A 24,351-nucleotide genomic window follows, 5' to 3' on the forward strand; every position below is an offset into this window, starting at 1 on the left:
ATTTACTGTCTCTGTCTCTATCTATTGAAAACAGATAAGATTTCATCATTGCTACGTAAGTATCACTGCTCAAAATATTTCAGTTATATACATTATTTTTGAAATTGAGTGTCTTTAAATAGGTTAGTGGTATTTTATAATGAGGATATTTCACACTGTGATGTAAGCGTTAGTTAGTGTAATAGTTTTTGTGACACATCATGTCTTTCTATGATTTACCATGCAAAGCAGCTAACATTAGCAATAAACGTTACCACAATACGAAACAATTAACAATCATAATCGCTATCTTACTGTAAGCTATGACCTATAGTTTTACAGACTAAATAACTAAATACAATGTATAAATCTATCAAGGAACCTCATCACTTTACACTTGGCTACTCGATGCTGTCGTAGACGATGACATCATTTTTGGAACTTACAGTCCACCGTAGCTTCTCCTACATCATTGGAAAGGGAGGGGTGAGGGGAGATGAGGGGTGGGGGGGGGTATTCATTTGGTTGCAATCTGCAACGTCATGGCTAGATGCCATTAAATCCTACACACTGTACCTTTAAGGAACAGTCAGCTAATTTCAATGCAAGTTTAGCTGAAAGAAAAACCATTATGCAGGGGTACTCCAGGACCAGGGTTAAAAACCACTGCTCTAATGGTGCACACACATCAGCTAAGCACAAAAAAAGGGCCGAACACTACCATTTCTCAAACTAATTCCCCGCGCTTATGGGGCCGGTCTCTATCCCCCCGGACTCACCCAGTATATTTTCATGCCTAAGCAGCACCGTGTTGTAGATTTCGGTCTCTCGGAACCAGGACTTCTCATCCCGGGAGGAGAAGATCTTCACCGCCACGTTCTCGCCCTGCCACTGTCCCCTCCACACCTCCCCGTAGCGTCCTTTTCCTGTTTCGGGGGGGGGAGAAAAGGGTGACGGGACTGACGAAGGGGCACCTGCGTTCGTGGCGCATGAGACCAAAACCACGAGCAATGGCCGAAACAGGCCGCTTTTCCAGACATGTGCTTGTTTTGCCTGGTGGACTGGCTCCCGCCCCCACACCACTGACTCAATATAGTTAAAATATTTCGGCCTCTGCTGAACGGAACTAATTGCACTGCACAAATGCAGCCTGTGATATTGCGCTGTGGGCAGGGCACTATTTTGGACTATTTCAGACAGGGACTAAGCAGAATTACAGGGGGGGTTTCCCCCCCAGATCTCTGGCCCAAATCAGGCATGTTTTAAATGAATGCACAGAGAGGGGATTCACAATGCTCAGACCCACTTCACTATAGCATGAACTTTTATGGTGTATATGGTTTTACCACATTATATAAGGCCATATTTGAATTAATTTGTTTAGAACGTGAAGCCCCGTTCTGGTCACAAAGGGCTACAGGATGTGCTGGTTTTTGTTTTGCCTGAATAACAAATCTGTAGTCAATTAAGACCAGAGAATCCTGGTGTGGGAAGCTACTTGCTTGCTGTAACGTCCCTCGAATCGAAGAGTTAAGGTCTGAGAAACGAAAACCAGCAGAGCACACAGCCCTTCAGGACCAGGGCAGAGCCCCCCCGCCTCCCCCCCATTTAAAAGATGGCCTTGTCCGGAGGGACAGAGGAAACGCAGTTTCCCCTACATACAGGCAGGAGGGGTGCAGTGCGACTGCTCAATTTCCGGCGCCACTGCTAGAATTTATCCTTTTTTTCTTTGTTCAGAGGCGAATGGGTTCATTGGCCTAGATAAACTTTGTTGCAACAAACAAGTAAAGCTATGGCCTATATTATCTTGCAAAACATTTCTTCCACAACACTACTATAAGCAGAAAAATAACCTTTTGTCATATTCAGGCAGGTTGCGCTCGTTCACTTTTGCTTTTAAGCCAGCCTGCAATACGCAACGTATTCGATCGTTGTTGTTTGTTTCAGGGAGCCCTGTGGGAGTCTCTCGCATAGATGTTCGCTACACAAACTCATCCATAGGGCTTTATGATGCGTGTTGATGAGATGCCGGCACGAACATTGGTGAATCAGCTGAGGCGGGAATCAGATGTAATAAAGTTCCAAGAATCAGCTGCGTACGTGCGTGCAAAATCGAGTTGCACCGTAAACCTGAGAACCTTTGTGAAACCCATGCACCGCTGCAGCAGAAAATCCTAGGGGCAACACTGAGAACGGCACATACACTAAGGCAGATCAACACCGCGGTATACATAATGAAACATAATAAAATGAATTGAAACACTGCACATGTATACATTGATGCAATAATCAACATGTAAAGGCTACACTTCAAAACCTCAGGGGTCTCACCACGACATCATGTGTCATGTATCATGTATCAGTATAACAACTGCAGCAAAATAACTTGCTTTAATTTATTACATGAAACATGACCCCTACAAACATATTTTCTAAGATTTTTAGTACTATGTTTCAAATGAAGTGTCTTTTTAGTCTTGTGAACATAACTAAAAAAAACTGAAATTAAAGCAAAATAATAAATCTCAGCCCCTTGGGCAAGGGATGCGATGGGATACTGACCCACACACTCGTTGAGTGTGATCTGCCTAGCGACAGTCCTCTGTACAAGAAATGGGAGCCCAGAGCCACTTCCTGAAGTGCAAGAGTGATCCAGCAAATCCTATGAGAAAAGAAAGGAAAGACAATTAACCCACCAATCACTGAGCAAAGAAAAACAAAACAAGACCAGGTCAAAACCTAGTATATGGCTGGACCGGCCGACCAATGGTGTAACTTCATAACTCGGCCGACCAATGGTTTAACTTCAGCACTCACTCAGTCACTCAGTCACAGACATTCGCGTTTGTAGGGCTGGCCACGCTGTTGCGGTCCAGCCAAAAAGCAAGTAATTTACCAATCACAGCTCAGAGAAAAAACGACTTTTACTGGGATTCGTGGACCTGTTCCTGAATCATAACATCCATAAATGACACCATCTGTCACTCCACTGTAGTTCATCGGTCTGTCTATGCACGTATTGTGTTTCTGTGCCAGGATGATTACTAATATTCAACAAAGGATATTACCTGAAGGCTAAACTCTTGTATTGTAGATTTTAAAGGACATAGCGCTGAAGTGCTAATATTACTCTCTGCTGTATCAGTTTACTTTCTGAGAAGGACCATGTCACGGAGAACATGCAGTACCTCACCCGAGTTCACCCTGTCGATAACGAGCGCCGCGATCATTTTTAAGCATCAAACCTAGCCTGCTTCTGCACCTCCTCAGCACGTTTCTCAAGTAAGTAAGTAAAGCCGACGAACTTAGCGGCAGGCGATCTGTACACGAGTTTGTGGACAAATGAGGATGTGGGTGGGTGGCTTGGCCTTGGAGCGGCACTCGTGCTGAACAAAACCAGCTGCGTGGACCGCTTACGACACTGTGACGAATGCGCGCTACGCGTGGTGACAAAGGACGAACCAACCCACGTGGCTCACAATGTGATGCCGAGGCTACAAACCAATACACTTCTTGGAATAGTAACCGAACAGCGTGCCGAAGACACTGCCGTCAAATACAAACAATTAAATGTTTGTTCAACAGCATGCCTAATGCGGCACACAATACACCGTGTTACTGGAAGTTCTATCACTTTAGCGGAGGGTAAATAAAGCAGAGTGTCTAAATGGCTCTTCATTTATATACTACCCCAGTGTTACATGTGCATCCAGGAATCACCACTGAATTTAAGTGAGTGAATAACAGAGAAACGACTGAAAATTACAATTACATACATTTCTTTATGAGGCATGTCTCACGTGTACAGTAGGCAGTTATTTCCCAGTTTGTATTTTGTTTTAACTATTGGCGGTCACAGTTTCTCTAAATCCCTCAGTCTGTGGGTAGAGCACATCTGTGACTTATTTGGTGCAGTTGCACCAAAATGCAACTGCAACAGATCCCCAAGCTTTAAAAACTCTTAAAAATTTTTTTTTTTTTTAAAGTGCAGTTCAAAATATTTCAGAACAAACTCTGCAGGCCATCTTCTATGGTCTTTTCCGCCCCCTGTTTTTCTGAGATTTGGGCATGTATACACTAAATGCAAGTAATGGGCTGCTGCGGGTCAGCTGAAACAATAAAAAGGTGACTGAAAAAAAGCCTCCTTTCGCAACTCCCCGCGTCTCAGGTTATGTTCCAGGATTCACTCGTTCAGAGTCACGGCCCACACTGAGAGTTTGCTGGAACGTGATCCTCGGTGCGGCAGTAGATGGTCTCTTATGGTGACCGAACAGACAGTATGGTTTTATCCTGTATTAATATCCATGTGTCCTTCCATGCGTCAGGCCTTCTGTAGCTGGCATCCAAATCATATGTAAATACAGGAGCTACAGCTTCATACAGTGGAAAAACCCCCGTTAAATAGGAGCCCCATGCCATTGCTGCGCCCACCCTCTGTGACCAACAGCAATGTGACAAAAAATTAATCTAAAGCCTGCCCCACACTAAATAGGCCCTTTTTAAACCTTTTTCCATTTTTGGCTCCTCAACCGAGAGTTACATCCAGGCACATGTAAATATGCTGACAAAAATAGTATGAGACTGGAGGAGGAGATGAAGACAACGACCCACAAAAACCACAAAAGGCTGTATATCTGCTGGAGCATTCCTGAGGGTGAGACAGAGACAGGGCAGCAGAGAGACAGAGACAGGCAGGCAGGCAGAGACAGAGACAGGGCAGCAGAGAGACAGAGACAGAGACAGGGCAGCAGAGAGACAGAGACAGGGCAGCAGAGAGAGAGACAGAGACAGGGCAGCAGAGAGACAGAGACAGAGACAGGGCAGCAGAGAGACAGAGACAGAGACAGGGCAGCAGAGAGACAGAGACAGGGCAGCAGAGAGACAGAGACAGGGCAGCAGAGAGACAGAGACAGAGACAGGGCAGCAGAGAGACAGAGACAGGGCAGCAGAGAGACAGAGACCGGGCAGCAGAGAGACAGAGACAGGGCAGCAGAGAGAGAGACAGAGACAGGGCAGCAGAGAGAGAGACAGAGACAGGGCAGCAGAGAGACAGAGACAGAAACAGGGCAGCAGAGAGACAGAGACAGGCTGGCAGAGACAGAGATAGGGCAGCAGAGAGACAGAGATAGAGATAGGGTGACAGAGACAGGGCAGCAGAGAGACAGAGACAGGGTGGCAGAGACAGAGACAGGGCAGCAGAGACACTGTGACAGAGTGGCAGAGACAGAGACAGGGCAGCAGAGAGACAGAGTGGCAGAGACAGGGCAGCAGAGAGACAGAGACAGAGGCAGGGCAGCACAGAGACAGAGCGGCGGAGACAGAGCGGCAGGGAGACAGAGACAGAGACAGAGACAGGGCTGGGCTGGGCTGGGCTGGGCTGGGTTGGGTTGGGCCTGAGGGGAGAGTCTTCATGGGATCCGGTGAAATCGGGTCATTCTGCAGACAGCAGAGCACCCTGTAGCATTGCAGAGATAAACTAAGGGGCCCTTCCCATTCCCAAGTGCATTTTCAGCCACCGCAACCATTCTCAACAACTCTTTCTGGGGCACTGCCAAGCCCTTTTAATTATATTTGCGCAGGCATTCCGCGGCCACCCATTTAGAGCCCCTGAGTGGAGCACTGCGACGCTCTTTAAAATAGCCTGAAACCGCTCCTACATCAGCGGCCTCAGCGAACACGCCACCGAGCTCGGTATGAAAAAAAAAACGGCAAACGTTTAAACAGTTTTTCAAAAAGTAAACAGCCTCTACATTTTTTAATTAAAGTGAGCTTATGCTGACATCCCAAGTATTTACGCCGAGCAAAGTTTGCCAAAGGAAAACAAAGAAAGTTCTAAGGCTTTACGGCAGCCCTGCTAGCCCTGCAGAAATACAGAGGGATGAAAGCGGCTGTTTCGCCCAGACCTTGTGAGCTAAAGGCGTGCGCGATTAGCGCTTGCGCTCACTTTGAACTTTCTTACAGCACAATGCTTCACGCTTAAATAAAGAACAAACGCTCAGGAGAAAGCTCATGCATTAATGTGGCTAAAAACCACATTTAATTCTTATTTTTGTACCAATTCTTGCTCTCGGTTGGCTATTTATTTAACTGGAGCACTGAAAAACACGCGTACTGTAGGAAAAACCTGTTGCGGAATGTACACACCCAGAAGTGATATGTCGTGCAGACAGCTGAGAAGATGCAATCCCCTGCCTTACATTACATTACAGTACAGGCATTTAGCGGACGCTCTCATCCGGAGCGACTTACGCAACGTTGCACACAGCAGAGCGCTTTACCGCGGCGCTCGGCTGAGAGGAAAGGCTCACCGCCAGCGTGCTGTCGCCGACGTTGGAGGCGATGAGGCCGTCGATGGTGCCGTACTCGGCGTCCCGCGCCGTCAGCCTCTCCATCTGGTTCCGGTGGATGCGCTGGAACACCAGGGCGGCCACGCCCGAGAGGAGCACCAGGACGACGACGGGGGCCACGATCACCACGGCCAGGGTGGTCACGCTGTAGCCGGGACCCGCGCCTGCTGACCGCTCTGAGGGGGACACGGAGGCGGGAACATGGTCACGTGACCCGCAGCAAGCTGCAGGGCAGCCGGACTGAACCACCCTGAGAGTGTACCGCCATGTAATAATAATAATAATAATATATAATATAGTATTAATAATAGCCAATAGAGATGCTTAAGATTATACCTACACATTGTACTCATGCATCACATTTGTACACTGTATTTTTGGACCACTCATAAACCACTCATATGGACTGACCTTATTTTAACACTGTACGGATAGAGCAAACTAGTGAATCACACCAGATCATGTTTGCAGACAGAACTGGTGAGCCAAACTTGCACAGTAAAGAGTAAACCAAAACGATGATTACACCTCCGTTGAGAGCACCCAGTTCAGAAATGAAGGAGTCTCTCGGGGAAGCAGCTTTGGTTAATGAAAAAGCCAACTTTCACAGAGCTTTTTCTGCATTACTAACCAAACAGGGATGTGGTTTGAAAATCTCTGCAGAACTGATGTAGCAGCATCTCAGAACTGCTCCCAAAATAATTTATTTTATCCATTTAAAAAATCAATAACCAAACCCAAGTCTTTAGAAAGCAAGGTTTTTTGAGTATTGAGACTACTTCAACAATGAATATGATTCTTCTATTTTCTATTGATCATTAATACAGAGCTCACTCTTGACTGAGAGAGAAGCAGGGAGAAGACTAAAGGCTCTTAACAGAAGTCATCCGTTTCAAATGCCACCTAGAAAGGCTTCTGTAAGTGATCAAGAATAGCCATTCTTAGATTTCAAGGATTGAGGTAACAGCTTGTTAACATAAGTGTAATATCATCTCAGACAACATACAGATTAAGCACAATCTGTCATGATAGTACATGGAGTCAATTTTTCCTCTAGCATGCATATTTTTTGATGTGATATTGTGTCCTTCACAATTAAGTTATGGTTAAGTACAAAAATGGTACAAACCATGTAGTGTTCCTACAAGACAGCAAAAATTGCAGAATATTCCATCTACTGCAGTCGCCATGTTTTTTATCCAATGATTGTCACTTAACACAATTGCAATACACAAGTCACGTAAGGCTAATTGAAAAATCAAAAAAGTTTTCATGTAGCAGCATACATTTCATGTAGCATAAATTTAATTGACGGGAACTTTCACAATTTAGTTAAGGACTATAAAAAGATGGTACCAAGTTTCATGTCAGTCAAACAAACTTTATAGTAGTGTTTAATTTAGTGCTAAAAAATAGCAGAAAATGAAACATGGCAGACTCTGAGTCAAAATGGCATACTTGTTCTAAGTGAGGAGATGGATCTCTGGTAACTGTCTCTATGTGAAATGGAACAGGAATTTTTCACAGAACCACAATGTGGCCAACTGCCACAATTTTGAAGATTTGGTGGTGTGGTGTGCCCTTCTCCCACAGTTGGCAAGTTTCAGAAAAAGTTACCAAGCTGAAAGGTCAGAACAAAGAAAACTGGCGCGAGAAACATAACTATAAATCATATGATAACAATAGAGTTCCAGCAAGTCTTTCAATAACAGTGAGGTTTCAGTCACCTTTAGTGCTTAGGCCCCTAATCACAATGGAAACACAACATAAGAAATCTAAATTCAAAGGTAAGCAATGAACCTTGAAACCTTCTTTAACATATTTAAAAGGCAACCAGTGGTGCTGTATGAAAACAAAACAATAGCTGCATGAAGAGAACAGACTAATGTGTACCAGAGGTGACTAGCTAAGTGTGCGCAAAGGGTCAGTTCTGTCTTTTCCCAGTGAATTCACATTGAAGTTCAAGCTCTCGTATGTTCTAGTGAAATGGGGCTTGCGCGCGCAGTACCTTGGACGGGCAGCTCCACGGTGACGTTGAGGTTGCACAGGTGGCCCTGGCAGCACTCCACGATCTGGTCGGGTGACGGGGGGGTCCGGCAGGTCATGCGGCCCTGCTCGTACACCCTGAAGCAGCCCTTCTGGTAGACCGGGGCCCCGTCGCTGAGCGTCAGCGAGGAGAAGCACTGATGGCCCAGGCAGCGGTCGCCGCTCACGCACGTGCGGCCCTCGCACACGCACTCGTGGTCCTTGGACGCGGGCCTCACCTCCTCGTCTGGACGAGAGGAGAGGCGCGGGGAGGAAGCACAGCACGTGAGAGCTCTGTGTTTACCGGGCCGAAACGACCCGTACCTTTCAGCTGCACATGCTAAGTGAGGCAACAATGACATCTAAAAGCCAAGGCGAAGCAGGAGGACTGAGATAAGGCTATGCAGGTGAAATCGTGCCCTGTGCATCTCGGCTCCTTGTGCTTGGACCAGCAGGACACAGTGGAGTGTCAAAGCCTCCAATTCCAGGTACCTAAAATGTCCACAATTTTAAACTAGTCCTAGGGTGCACAGTTACAAATGTACCTCTCAAGCGAGATAAATGTACCATTCGTGAACTCTAGGACATGTTACAACAAAACAAGTTCAGCCAGCCACAGCAGGATGAAGGGATAAAAAAAGAAAGTTAGGAAAAAAAAAAACTTCAATCCCGACAACACAGGCCAGTTGGGAGAGGGCACTGAAAGAGAAAATGGCTTTAATTCCTAGGCTAACTGCAATACATTCATTTTAAAGTGTCAAAATTATAGAGGATCACAGAAAAGCTCCTGGCTAGGATAAGCCGCGTTTCCACCCAAACTACTTTTCAAGGAACTAAAAGGTTCCTTCAGCCCATTGTTGTCTGCGTTTCCACCACGGTCTAAAGCGAAGATTAGGCAAATTAGTCCACTGATGTATGAAAAAGCGACGTCGTCGTCGGTCCATCTGTCCTATGATTTCTTCTGTAACCCCATACTACATTACATTACAGGCATTTAGAAGACGCTCTTATCCACTACCACCGAAGTACATTATTTTCCAATAACTGGGACAGCCGGAGGGGTTTATTCCACTTATACAACGACTATATATGGTTACTTTAGTATTTATTGATTTTTATCGACTTAATCACCTGAAATTGAAATATTCTTCCGCGGCCGTTTGGGCATATTATTTACCGTTGTCAAGCAAAACTCTCGTTGATAGTTTGACTTGGACCGTTGTTATGCAACAAACAGGATATAACAGGCCAATATACAGACTGTAACTGTTTTATATATCCTCTCAAACACATTCATTATGTTTTTATGCGACCATTCACTTTCATGTCTTGACATCCAAGGCGACAGAATGCATTCACATTCTACAAATAACTGGTAACAACAGCAGAAAACATGCACACGTCATAAACAATTTGCTGTTGAATTGATTAATTCGACTCTTACCGTCATTTCCAATATAGGCTAATTGCAAAATGACAAGAATAAATAGAATGAAAACTCTTGCGTGAAAATGTAAATTAATATTGCAGTGGTACAGCCACCGTTTTTTTACTTGAAAGTTACTGCTAGCAGAGCAGCGAAGTGTGCCCTTTAGATGCGAACCATGCACCATAAATATGTCTAGTCTTCCTGGTCTTTTTGTGGAATTGAAGAATCGCAGAGTGAAATTATGGCAGTCTGAAAAAGCAAAAGGGACGATTACTAGAATTACTAGTTATTTTACCTTGACAAAAAGTACGGAAGGTGATTTCAAGTTTGCTTTTACTGTATCCCCAATGTAAATTACGCAGCACTTCCGCATACCTCACATAACTATAAGTCAAACGTTGTGAGTCAATTATAACGGACTAACAAAGAAAATTCGGAAGAAAATATTCAGCAATCGAATTAAACCATTTGAATGTTTTGGTACATAATATGCTGTCCCAGCACGAATGCTTAATATTTTACAAAACTAATACTAAAGCAAGAAAAGAACAGAAGAGCACACATTATAATCCTCAATCTTAATTTCATTTTGTTCCAAAACGTTGGCAGGCTATAACCAAAAGTAGGTTACAGCGCTGCATAACATATAAGTTTGAATTCAAGATATTATAATGAAAATAAAACGGTTTGCGGCCGCAGCTTTTTAAAAATGGCGGTTGAAATAAAATACTGCGAGTAGTCGACCAATCAGAAATATTCAGCGCTTGCGCCCCACCCCAAAAGTTCCGGTACTTTTGGAAAGTACAACCCCCCGAGCAGGGACGTTTTTTGGGGGTCCCCGGAACTTAGACCCTGGTTCCTGCGGTGGAAACGCACTCAGTTCCTCAAAAGGTTCCTAGTTCCTGGGGAAAGTTCCTGCGGTGGAAACGCGGCTATATTATAAGGTGCCTTTATGTGAGGGGTCTGCAGCTCTGGTCCTAAAGGCCTGCAGGGTTTGCTGGTTGTTGTTGTTACCCCAAACTTATTTAATTAAAGCAGTTCCTTACAGACTGCAAACTAACATCTTCTGGACTCCCTGGTCTTAATTTTGCGCCGATTTTATGGTGAAAAACAAAAAACGGCGCACCCCGTGGTTCTTCATGACGGGGGTCCAGACCCCTGTGTGAGGTCATCATGGTACAGTGGTCATATGGGACTGAACTTTCAGCTCTGGAATGCATGTAATATACCCAATTCAGGAAGGCCATGATATCCACAAAACGAACATCGTTTTCTCTGGGACTGAGCCTATAAGCCGAGCAATTTCCATTTCTTTCTTTCCACATTTTATAATTACTGCGCTCCCAGTGTAAGGGTATGCAGAACAGTGGTGACACAACAGCACGCTTGAGTAAAATTGGTGACTATTAAAAATAAACAAATAAATAAAATAAAAAACCATTACAAATGGCCCAAGTGTAAGATAACTATTTAAATCTGGTGTTCCAAAGGTCTAGGCTATGTATTTCATGGCTGTGTCCATATTACCATCATTCCCATAAAATGCAGAAATTGTTCATCAGGACCAATACGTATAATTTCATTTGTGCTGTTATAGCAATCGCTAGGCTCAATTTAAAATAATATAGATAAAAAACTTGATAATATCGATAAAAAATTTAAAACACCTGCATTAACGGCATCTCACCAGGGGGAAAGATCTGATGACATATGAGATTTAATAAAATTTTAAATAGTTCTATCCTTTAATCCAAGTGTTTGATGAAGCTTCTTGCAATTTAGGCAGAGCCAGACAGAGGGAACACTGCGAGAACATTGTTATTCTGGGAGCAGTCAGTCTCCTGATGAGTCAGACACTTCTACATTTAACTTTTCCAAACAGATTCTTTAATTTATATTCTATGCACATTCGTGCATAAAAGCTGAATAGTGACAATATGGCAAACCGGCAATACAGATTGAAATCTTCATCACACCTGAAGAAATCGGCGTATAAAAAGGATTTCACCTGTCAGGCGGAAAGGGTACATGAAAGGTTGCGGGATTAACAGGCGAAGCATAATTAAAGTGGAAAACTGGCCGAACAGCCACCCATTTGTCCCAGGGCCATCAAGGATGAGGCAGGAGGGGTCCCACCTGTTTGGTCAGCAGGTACCTTCAGCCGGTCCCTACCATTGCCAAGACACGCGGAGAAGCCATCCGTACATGCAGTTAATATGTAGGACATAGCCAAACACAGTAACTAGGAACTCCATTTTCAGTTCAAGTGAAAAAGAATCGAGATGTTGTAGACTCCAGAGTTTCTCCTATAGTTGTACAGACCCGGCAGACCACCATGTCAATGAGAACTCCCACCAGGCCAATAAAATCCTTTTTTTAAATGCCAAAAATAGCGGCAAACACCTATCCGTTCAGAAATCAATTAACATTTGTGCATGGGAGCCATTGTGCAGTTCCGAAACACTCCCGAAGTCAACTTCTGCGTTGTTGCCTGGAAACTTCACGCAACGAGAGGGCCACTGCTGTCAGTCCATTTCTATTACGTGAGCACGAGCATAATGGAAGCGGGTAAAGATGTGGAGCAGTGGTCTCCAACCCTGGTCCTGGAGAGCTACAGGGCCTGCTGGGTTTTGTTTTCACCTTAAAATCAGCACCCAATTGAGACCCAAGGCACCAGGTGAGTTGTGAACTGTGTAATCAACTGCTCTAATTGATTCATGAAGTGCAGAGTCACTATGAAAACCAGCAGACCCTGTAGCTCTCCAGGACCAGGGTTGTGGAGGGTAAATGAGCGGAGAGGATTTTTAAAAATCTTCATCAATTCCTCAAGGCTTCTTCAAGTGAAAGTAAATTTCTGATATTTTCTCATTTGACTGCAGTGTCACAGTATGTCTCTGGTTTGTACGGTCAACAGTACAATCTAACTTTACTGCTTGTTGGTGATCATTGTATCGACATGATTGACCATAATGCTACCTCTGAAATCCAATATAATATCATTGCATCAATTCTACTTAAATAATCAACAAGCTAGCTAGCGTTATGCCCAATTCACATGATCAACTTGGTCGCGTGCAGTGACAAGGGGGCATTGTAGCCCATTTGGTGGAACACCAATAACTTAACGACATTTTGCATTCTGAATTTGCATTATTGACATAAAAATTGTGAGAAACCCGATTTCTGTTTGTTCATCCCATGGTTGCATCCTATGCTGTTGCGATTCTAGATAATTATATATGGAGTGGCAAAAGGATGGCAATGTGAAATTTAGGGATGTTATGACCACTGTTATAAATTCATAGGCTGTTCAGACAATATCAACTTGCATTGCTGAAGCAAGTTTCTACTTTTCCAAATATACTTTCTACATTTATCCAAATATGTAGCTCCACAATAAAGCTATCTGTGCAGTCTTGCTCATAGGAGGAGTTCCTAAGTAGAGTTATAAGGTGGGGTAAGTAATTCTAGGAACATAAATTTAGGTAGAGCATGGATATTTCCAGGCAGCAAGCTAATGTCACCAGCTAGCTAGAGGGCCAGTAAAGACAAACTCAGTTGACAGAGCACCTGATTGGATAAACCAGCAATACATCTGAATATATAACAGCTCTTCAGTGAAAGGCTGGCATGTGCATCACTGGCTACGATAAATGATGCTGAGTTAATTGGTTAACATTAGTGTTAAACAGTCTTGTTAGAAATAGAATTAAGACAGGGAGAGGCTAGTTTAAGTGTAGCGGACAGTATTATCTCAAGTTATCTTGCAAACGTAGCTTGCTAGCATTGTTATTCTTGCTCTTACTAAAGACCACCTTTTTTGATCTGATTCAGTCAAGGCACAAGCCCATCAGGGGTTTCATAGAATAACTTAGCAATATAAATTCTACTGTCATAGCAAACTAGCTAGGTATATTTAGTAATTCACGGGATGAAATGAAGCTTACCTTCCACACTGAAGGAGGGCAGGACCAGCATTATTAAGACCAGGAGAATCATGATGCCAGCTAGCATTGTAAATCTGCAGAACAAAGGATAAAGGAGAGGTGAAGCATTATTAGGGTTTTCAATGGTGACTGTAACAGAAATGGAACAAGCATTAGAAATTGGACTATTTTAATTTCATATTTAATATTTGTGAGGTAGACATCAGAAGGGATCACAACTTTTGAGTATTAAAAGAATCCACTGCATCCAGTTACAATGCTGACTTCAAAAAGGCAATCTGCCATCTCAAATAAAAAATTTGGAAAATGTCAGAGCTTAAAGCAAAAGCTAAATTAAACAATTGTATAGAAACTGAATACATACACTCTGGCTTTCCTGAAACTCACATGCATTGCCTGAATTAATTCAATTCCTTACTCACTACAGCACTTCTCTGGTAACAAAAAGGAACTGAATGAACTGTTGGCTTGAGAGCTAGAGGTAAAGCAGAGGAGTTCTAACAGTTCAAAAGAAGGACCTGTCCGTATTGTCAATAAAGGGCCAATACAAAGTAAAAGAATCCTGTAATGGATGTGGTTCCTTCTCAGTGTCCTAGCAACAATACCCTGAAGAGCAAGCAGAGGGGAGTTTGGTGCTGTCCTATCAGATGATGGAGAGTGAGAGAGGCACAACCCACTGTGTTGTGATTGGCGAGTACGAAGAGGGAGAGCAACACAGCAGGACAGAGGCCCGAGCACAGGCAGAGCACGGACAGTAACAGAAAAAAAAACAAAAAAAAAACCTGGAAATTATTTTACACTGATTTTTTTGCTATTTCTTGGAATTAACACCGCAAGATATCCTTGCTTAGGATGTGGATTAGGTTTCCCAATTCAAATAAAACAGACATTTAATATTAACAAGGCAGAAAGTAAAATAAACAATTTGGTTTCTGTACTGGTCCCAGCTACAGTTTGGCTTCTAGTTAGCAGTGACGCAATGAGATGCTAGCAGAGGGTAGCCCACTCCATCTGTAAATGCTTGTCATTACGCACTTAAGGCCTTACTAAAGTCAGATCACACAGCTGTCAGAAACACACGGACCCAGCCATAATGACGTGCATACTCGAGACACGAGGGAGACACTTGAGACACCTATATCAGCATCGGCAATGGGATACCACTCACAAGTTATCAACATCAGTTGAGCTTAACATTTTCTGGTCACGTGTGTTTGTCAGGTTTCATTCCAGCCACTGCTGAAACCTCTGAATTGTAACAAGCTGCTAATTGATGTTGATTAGACATTTTTCAAATTCCAGTTGGTCATATTAAGGTCACAGTATTCATCATAGTCAGAAATTGTTATGCATTCTGAATAAATGTTCCCCATTCAGATCCCAAGACATTTAATGATCAATTAATATTTCTATTCAATGTAATACGGTCTCTGAAGAATGATTTCTTAAGAACAGTGCCTCCCAACCTCAAACTTTGGGAACCCCCCAGTGTATGCTGCTTTTCGTTCCATCCACAATTGTAACCCCAGAATTTTAACAAGCTGTTTTTTTTGTACTTGAGTGTATTTTCATTTTCATAGGGATTATTTACCCCTTAAGATGTAAGAAAGAGCTAACCAATCCATTAAGAGTAACAGTTTGATCATGTTGCCCTTAATTTAAGCTATATTGCTAACAATTACATAAAAAGATGTAAATTAAAAATGAAGACAATTTTAGAAGCCTCAAAAGCCAGTGAAAAGCAAGGACAGCAAATATGCCCATGCCCATCTGCAGAACACATTGACAACAAAATGAGGTTTAAATGAGGTTTTCCAGTTCTGCCTGCGCACCCTCTTCTGTTGCCACACACCAAATTCTTTGGCAGCGGCCGACGGATTGTGTTCACAGAGCTGATACTGTGCCAGGCCACACCCCCGCAGGGAGCTCGGGCTGTTCTGGTTGGCTACCCTTTTTCAGTCAGGATGCTGGGCCCTGGATCTGGTATCATTCTGTTGTGGTTAGGCAGAGCATGAGTAAAACAGAAGATGTAATGAATACCTCCAGTGTGTTTAATCAGAGGACTCTGGGATACGTTTGGCAGCGGCCCTTCGAGGACGGAAAAAGAAAGGAGAACAAAAGCGGTCAAATCAAGCACCCCCGCTCTCAGCAGATGAACAAAATCAAGAAAAAGAAGGGCTGCGGGGGTCGACCACATTAGAGCTCTCCAGCGTCGAGTCAAGCTTCGGTTACCATGTTTATGACTTCTTTCCAGACAAGAGAATAGCTTTTGCCACCCATGCTTTAGCCAGGTTGTGAGTTCTAAAGTTTTTCATAACAATTTGGTGCTTTTTCAATATAGGAATGAAACAATTTCAGTCATAATCAGTCATAATGTCACTGATGGAGGTGGAGTGCACTGAGAGGAAAGCCTAGAACAAGCGCCTTTGTGACTCATGACACTCACCTACCTGTAGTAAAGCACTGAATGGCTGCAACTGCTATGCCATGGAAGTAGGCGACCAGGCGTCCTAATTAAATGGGGACAGTCCTGATTTGAGAGCATTTGTCCTGAGGAAAGTACTGCCGTTTGTCCCAATATTAGAATTAATGTATCCAAAGTTTCGACTTGAAAGTCCACACCCACCCCCCCGGTCTCCCCAACCCCTCCAGTTTGCGACCGCAATCTCCAACCATGCGTTTGCCCTGACTTTATACCCTACTCTATCTGGTCACCTATTTTGAACTCTTAATTCCATCTGGTAATGGAGTGAAGTAGTAAAGCAGATGAGGACACGGTTAACGTCTGTCGCATTCAGGCCAGCAATCCTTCCAAAGTGGAGGAGTGCACTCAAGGTTTCGTACAGACGGCCCTAAACACCAAGCCCTGCATAGGCTACAGAGTCACTGAGCCGTGGAAACACAAGTGGGAAGTGTCGTTTTTATCTGAGCCAGGAGTCTGATGGTTGCTGTGGCACTGTAGTGGTGGCCTTATGCGACCGGCAGAGAGAGAGGGACGAGCATCTCTTCAACCCACACTTCAGTGCACTGGAGAGTTACCTCCCAAAATGGTGGAATGGCCCATCCACAGGATCAGTATGAAAACACAGTCCTCACCAATATGAACCTTCATATTTTGACACTGGAATACAGGTAGGACATTTTGACTAAACTAGCCAACTACTGTTCTACTCTACACTGCTGTAGTTTCATCATCCTGTTATGCAACACAGCATGGTCTAAACCAACTGAATTACACATGACATGTGCATTCATTAAATTCATACACTTTTTTAGTACTTTTCAACAATAACACCAGTGTTACTAAAAAAAAAAGAAATCTACTGAAAAAAAGGGAATGAATACAAACCCTGTCGGAACAGACCTGTGGAAACTGAAAAGGAAACTGCTGCAATGCGCAGGTCAGTTAATGGACGTCTGATGCGTATCATATGCAATCCATCAGAAATGAAAAGAAAGATGCAGAGATGAACAGGGAGCATTAAGAAGAGAGGAGCGTGGTTATAACTCATTCCAGAGGCTGAGGGACGGGCCCAGCCGGGCAGGCGAGGGGCCTCATAAAACGTGCATTGCAGACCGTCTCCGTGGCGATCCGGGGTAGCGGCAGAGCGCGGAACCCCAGATCTGCCGTGAACTATGCCTGCACAAACAGCCAACTCCAGGGGCATTCAAATCTGCGCCGCAGAGGGGAAAAAAGCAACGATGCACAGGAACGTCAGGGAGGAACACAAACGCCAGAATGGCACATATTGGAGGGGGAGAGCTTTAAGCGACAGTCCCACTTCCTGCCTGCAGCGAACTCGGCTCCAACTAACTACAGTCGGTCTCAGATGCAGAATTCAAGATGCGTTCTGGCTGCACTGGGCGCACGGTTATTAAACGCTTACAGATTAGAGCTAAAACAAGCATCTGACAGAGACCGCTCGCAAAAAAAGCAGATTGACAAAGAGACTGGAGGACCCCTACAATGCCTTGCTTTGCAGCCTGATAACACATCCGCCTCTAATCAACAGAAGAAAAGAGAAACTACAAGCACAACTTACTCCCGGCCCGAATGTCAACGCATGGAAACGAAGCTCAGCGTCTCTCGGCAGGCATCTGAACCGACGGCTCCTCAGAAAGGTTGCTGCTCCGTCTGGGGAGTCCTTCGCCAGGTCCCCCACGTACGTGCGCGGACTCAAAAACGCTCACGCGTGCGACGCTCCCCTCCTGGGTTTCGCTCGCACCTACCCTGTTTCTGTCTGGGCCGGGGCTCCGGCTCGGTCCTGAAGCCGCGGGTCTGCGCGCTCGGCTGTGGTTCTGCCTCTAATGACGGCCTGAAACCCGATCCTTCCGCGGGGTCCTCAGAGCGATCGCCCTCCTCCCTGACTCGGCTGCCGCATTGTTCCAGCCCGTACCGCCAGCTGTTTCTGACAGCCAAATTACTGTGCGCTGAGCGGAGAGCGGTCGGAGAAACCTCCCCCCACCCCCCACCCCCCTGCTCCCCAAAACTACTTTTGGCATTATAAACTACTCGAGCCTCACACATTATTCACTCTGTGGCATTCATCAGTACCGAGAGGGCAACTGCTCAGACACAGCAGAAATGGCCAGGGGCCAGATCAGACAGCACTTGAAATATTGTGACAGAATTTGTTACTTAAAATGTCTGTCTGCAACTCATAATCATCAGTGCGAATTTTAAACTGTGCAAAAAGCATAAAGGTTACTAATACAACAAATTACCATCTAGGCCTACTACTTCAAATGAACTGTCGTCTACTACAGTAAAGCAATCTCCAATTAAAACTCAACCACTTTTAACGCTATCCCAAACTCCCAATATTGTGCAATATTGTTGGTTCTGATATAAAAGCTCTAGCTAAACCACTGACAACTTTTGGCAAAAATATGGAGAATCAGCCACCTGTAATATCTGTAAAAAATTTGACTCCTGTAAATTTCATTGGAATCTATTCTAAATAACGGTATGTTTTTAGGAGCCACCACATGGGTGATTCTGGTCTGAACTTTTCTGTTTTAAATGTTTTAAGAGGCAAATGGCCTAAGTCACATTGCAAAACAAATTTATTCCCCTTGAGGGGATATGAACCAAAAGGGTGTGAATTTTGGATGACCTGTACCAAAGCTCTGTACAGCAAGGGCACGCATTTTAAAACCTATGCAGAATCTTGGACTGGGCTGAAATTGGGGCAGAAAAAACCCCATAACATAACCCTTGTCTGATAAATTAACAGAACTTAGCTATCTAGAGGTGTTTTCTGGTAAAAAGTCCCTTTCTGATTTTAGGTCAGTTTCATCAAGTCATAGGTCAAAAAGAATGTTCAAGAAGAACAGAACTTCCGGGGTTTCCACCAAAACTATACGCGATTTATACTGAGCTAAGCGCTGTTTTCATGAAATCCTTACTGATTTAGGTCAGTTTCATGTCAAGGTCAAACAGAAATGTTCAAGAAACATAGATACTGCATCGATGACCATTAGTTCATAACAAGATACATATTTACAATCGGAACCAGCATCTGATGTGACTCATGGTTGGCCCTTACATACCACATTGCCCTTTAACAGTGTCTAATAATAGCAATACTAGAATCCTTCACTGGGAAAATAAGTAGATGTCCATCTCTCAATGTCTGACACTCTTTACCACACACAGACTCATTATGAACATCAAAATAAGCCATAGATTCAAAGAGAAGAAATGAAAGTTTTATCCTCCTTCTACACAAATCTCACAAGATCAAGTGACAATGTTTATCATCAAGCCAAGTTCATTGCTCCTAAAGTGTACAACATTAGGCAGAATGCTGAATATATTTAAACTTCTAAGCCAAAGGATGCTCATCCATCAAGGACTACATTACATGCCATAAACACGTTGTTTTACAAAAATTTTATGCCGGTGACACCCCTTCCCTAATTATGTGCGGTTTGGATATTTCAGCCACATCCAGAGCTAACAGCTGCACAAAATCAAGCATACAGCCATGCAATCTCCATAGACAAACACTGGCAGTAGGACGGGTCGTACTGAAGAGCTCAATGACTATTAATGCAGCACTGTCATAAGACACCACCTTTCAAACAAGTCAGTTTGTCATATTTCTGCCCTGGTACAGCTGCTCCGGTCAACTGTAAGTGCCATTACAGTGATGTGGAAACATCTATGAGCAACAACAAATGGGTTTCCTTGGCCAAGCAGCCACACACAAGCCAAAGATCACCATGCACAATGCCAAGCGTCGGCTGGAGTGCTGTAAAGCACTGCCATTGGAAATGCCTTCTCTGGAAATCATACTTCACTATCTGGTAGTCTGACAGCTGCCCGACTCATCTACAACCTTCCCAAATTCTCCCATGTCACTCCTCTGCTGCGGTCACTCCACTGGCTACTAGTCGCTGCCAGGATCAGGTTCAAAGTCCTGACCCTCGCCTACACTGCAGCCAACAGGATGGTCCCTATCTACTTGTAGGACATGATTCAATTCTATACGCCTGCTCGACCACTCCGCTCTGCAGCAGCACCCCCTCCCACCTGAGTAAAGGGATCACAGAGCTTCTCCCCCCTAGCTCCCCAGTGGTGGAACAAACTCCCTGTCCCTCTAAGAACCTCTCCCTCCCAACCCATCTTCCGCCGTGGTCTGAAGACGCATCTCTTCAGTCTATACCTGGACTAACTGCCACCACTCTGTATATCATTCCACTTCAAATCCCCCCTTTCATGACACTCATGTTACATGTACCCTCATTCCAGCACTTTTGGTAATCTGTATTTGTCCTAATATTGTAGCTTGTACTTCTCCCTAGTTTGGCTTGGCATAAGTTAGGTCAGAATAGTGTTCACTGTGTGAACTGAACTGTGTCCTTGGCTAGAAATAGCTGTACGAAATGAGTACCATGCCTTATTGAACCTGTGTTTTGTAGTTGTCCATGACCATGAAATGCACTTTTGTACGTCACTTTGGATAAAAGCGTCTGCTAAATAAATGTAATGTAATGTACAGACAAATCTGGTTTTGGCACATGCCAGGACAATGCTACCTGACCCACTGTGCCAATTGTAAGGTCTGTAAAAAGGTCAGGGGCTGTTTTTCATGGTTTGGGCCAGGCCCCTTAGTTCCAGTGAAGGGAAATCTTAATGCTACAGAATACAAAGAGATTCTAGAGAATTGTGGGCTTCCAACGTTGTGGTAACAGTTTGGGGAAGGCCCTTTCCTGTTTCAACATGATGATGCCCCCATGCACAAAGCAAGGACCATAAAGAAATGGTTTGTTGAGTTTGGTGTGAAAGAACTTGACTGGCCTGCACAGAGCCCAGACCTCAACCCCAACGAACACCTTTGGAATGAACTGGAACGCTGACTGAAAGCCAGGCCTTATCGGCCAACATCAGTGCCTGACCTCACTAATGCTCCTGCGGCTACACAAAAGCGAATACCTGCAGCCACGCTCCAAAATCTAGTGGAAAGCCTTCCCAGAGTGGAGGCCCTTATAGCAGCAAATTGGGGACCAACTCTGTATTAATGCCCATGGTTTTAGAATGCGAGGTTCAATAAGCACATATGGGTGTGACATTCAGGTGCCAACATACTTTTGGCCATACTTTTAGTGTATTTTAACTAGGAGCATACTACTGAAGTTAAACATCACCTAAAATTTCTTGTGATGAGCTTAACTAAACAACCCCTGCTAAACTGATAATAACAAGTTCAACTTGTGGACAAAAGTAAGTGAACTTTATGGAAAATTGCCAGAATATTCCATAAAGTTCACTTACTTTTCATAATTTAGCTGGCAAAAACCTTGTAGATTAAAATACAGCATGATGTAATTATTTATTCAACAAAATTGCGGGCTGTATGCTTGTGCAAAGCACCTACATTAAAAGAGAGGCAGACGGTAACCAGCCAAGCCAATACAAAGGTAACAAACCTAGAGGTGCTATGGTCATGGTCAGGACATAAGTGAGCTTGCAATCAGTCAATAGAATGTGAATTTTATTTCACTGAACCCAGGTGAGACATGTGGTCTCTTCATCAAAAGAATCTACTTTGACACAGTGATTAGTGCCATTCGTACCAATCTTAAAGACATGCCAATTGTGCTCTCTTGTGAACCAATTGACATTACCAGTACTTGCGCTATAGAATTACAGATTTCTTAGATTACATATTTTCAGATCATGGTGGAACCGAGAATGCGGCAAACCATTCGTCTCGATATTACCGACACTAACGGTTTAAAGACCGATAACATAAGGTATCTGTATCTACTGCACAAAATGAGTCTGTAATTTTTTTTACAACTGCTCAGAAAATAAACGGCATGTCAACGTGAACCCATTCACTTTTCTATTTTAAAAAAGTGTTATTTGACTTTGAAGAATGTTTCATAGCGGCTGCCTTAATGTTTAGTACTCAGCCGAGTGCCGCAGATATTGCAACACTCCAATGGGACCACACACGTAGAAACTAAAAATAATGGGGACGAAAATGTTCTAAAGCTATGCTTCCCAAAACAAAAACAAAAAAAGCATTCTGGATTATCACCTTCCTACAAGTGTAAAGAGAAGAGATGTGAACAAGATTTGACAAAAAAGTTTGAACAAAGAGCTGACGTTAAGTAGGCATTAACCATCCAAGTTACCAGCTAACGTTAGCTTTTAAATTGAACTAACGTTAGCAGGCTTAACTTATATTATAATTGGAGTTACTCATATGATATAAGCTACCAATTTTATGGGCTCCGAGCAAATGTACAACCTTAGCTAACCAGTACGTTACTCTTTATTGTCGGAAAACGAAAATCAGCTGGGACAGACCGCTAGGATTTACGAGTTAGCTATCTTATAACATAAGCTATCTACCCATCTTTCTAACTAGACTAGACTAACGCTAAACAGTCGAAATTAGCTCGATGGTTTCATTCATTTATTATCAGACCATACGATTCTAATGAGACCATGCAAAAAAACGTGTATTGCTTACCGTAACGTTAAGTTAGCAGAATGATGTGGTTTCAAGACGGATGGATAACGTTAACTAGTAACGATAGTTCGCCAGTAACTTCCCAAAAGCTGGTGTTTAGCTAGCTAGCCATCATAGGTCTCGAACCCGGAGAGTTTTTGTTTGATCTCATCAAAAGCAAACTTTCAATTTCAGCCAACATTGTTGGTCTTCGATCTTCAGGACAGCGAATTAATTAACTTGGATGCTTATGTTCACCAAAGTTAACAGGAAAATTGGGACGGTGCTCAAAACTAAATAAAGTTAGCCTGCTAACTGGTTACACTCAATTTTGGAGAAGAAAAACAACTCTTCTTCTTCCCCTTCTTCTTGTATTTCGCCTCCTCGTTAAGTGGATGAATTGTGGTTTCGAGTCAACTACAAATGTGCTTACCGCCACCTGCTGTCGCGGAGTGCAAAACATAAAATTACGACATCTGAACCATTAAAAAATACGTTTTCAACGTACAAAAATACCAAGTTACTCACGCATACAAAGTACTGTCCTTAAATCAGTCATTTAAACTCGCAAAATATAGGCCTGCCATTAATATGACTGATATTAAAATTAGGCCAAGATAAAAGAAACAATATTGGCTATCTTAGGTCACACAAATTGAACAAGCCATATTCGGAAGCAGTGCTAACCAATGTTTCCTGAATTATTTCAAGTAATTTGGCCCTGAGTTTTTTCATCTAACCATTTGAAGAGAACGTGGTCAAAAAGAAGTGTGAACAAATGAAGGAAAAAACAGAAAAAAAGTTCTCCATATACCCGTGCCTTCACATCCTTTTTTATTACCCCTTTTGAAATCACAAATCTGTGCACTTTGTGATTTAAGAAATGTAAATAACTCCACAATCCTATCATCACTACTATCCCCTGTCAATCACAGAAATCTGAACCACAGACACTGCACCATGATATGCACAAAATCACTGAAACCAAGTTCTGTCTAAAAATATCATTTTATGTACTAGAATTAGGACAGACAAGAAACCCATGTTCCACTGTGTCAGCCAGTGCACTCAGTGCACAGCCCAGAGGCATTGTCAGTCTGATGTCAGGTGCAATTTAATTTTGAGCCCTCCAGACAAAGACAAAGACTTAGTCACAGCAGAGGACCACTAGGTCCTGCTAGATTTTACAATTTAGCAGTCGTATGGGAGGAAGGTAACATGAATACTATGCTATTACTATTGTAGTATTAAAATAAGTTGCTTGCATTGTTCAAATTGTATTATATAGTTATTATAAAGTCATATGTATTCCTCAATATATCATAAATGCATTAATTGACTATGTTTTTGGGAGCCTTGCACGTATCAAAGAATCAAACCTTTTTGGCTCCATGAATCTAGCTATCAATAGACTTTTTTGAAACTGCAATGCATTGTAATGTTTGCTGAGAGTATCGGAGCCAGGTTAAAAGTCTAAAAGATTTGGCAGTCTTCATTTAATTTATTTCCAGTATTCCTTCATCCAAAAATGTGCCGGCAAAAGAAGTTCAGAAACGGATCCAGTCCAACGTTTAATATGGTGCAACGCATCATATTACTATGTTTGACAAACATATTTGTCACATAATGTTACACTGACCAGCATTTCGATGATA

The 24,351-nt window shown here is 43.3% G+C and overlaps 1 protein-coding gene across 3 annotated transcripts in view; it reads right to left on the reverse strand.

Moving 5' to 3' along the window:
- LOC135250745 (activin receptor type-1-like) overlaps window positions 1–22,906 on the reverse strand; it is a 33,235-nt gene extending 10,329 nt beyond the window's left edge. Inside the window, exons 1-6 of one of the 3 annotated variants that reach the window (XM_064327364.1) lie at window positions 22,718–22,906; window positions 13,728–13,801; window positions 8,335–8,598; window positions 6,288–6,502; window positions 2,542–2,641; window positions 759–905 (exon numbers count right to left, since the gene is read on the reverse strand). In XM_064327364.1, the coding sequence (XP_064183434.1) occupies window positions 759–905; window positions 2,542–2,641; window positions 6,288–6,502; window positions 8,335–8,598; window positions 13,728–13,794 (793 nt within the window). In that variant the 5' untranslated portion in view covers window positions 13,795–13,801; window positions 22,718–22,906. Of the gene's footprint in view, window positions 1–758; window positions 906–2,541; window positions 2,642–6,287; window positions 6,503–8,334; window positions 8,599–13,727; window positions 13,802–17,770; window positions 17,932–17,957; window positions 17,980–22,717 lie in introns of those variants that run through there. The other 2 variants (XM_064327366.1, XM_064327365.1) reach the window with 2 other exon arrangements.
- Window positions 22,907–24,351: the final 1,445 nt, after the last annotated feature.

This window comes from Anguilla rostrata, chromosome 3 (genome assembly GCF_018555375.3).
Source record: "Anguilla rostrata isolate EN2019 chromosome 3, ASM1855537v3, whole genome shotgun sequence".
Taxonomy (NCBI): domain Eukaryota; kingdom Metazoa; phylum Chordata; class Actinopteri; order Anguilliformes; family Anguillidae; genus Anguilla; species Anguilla rostrata.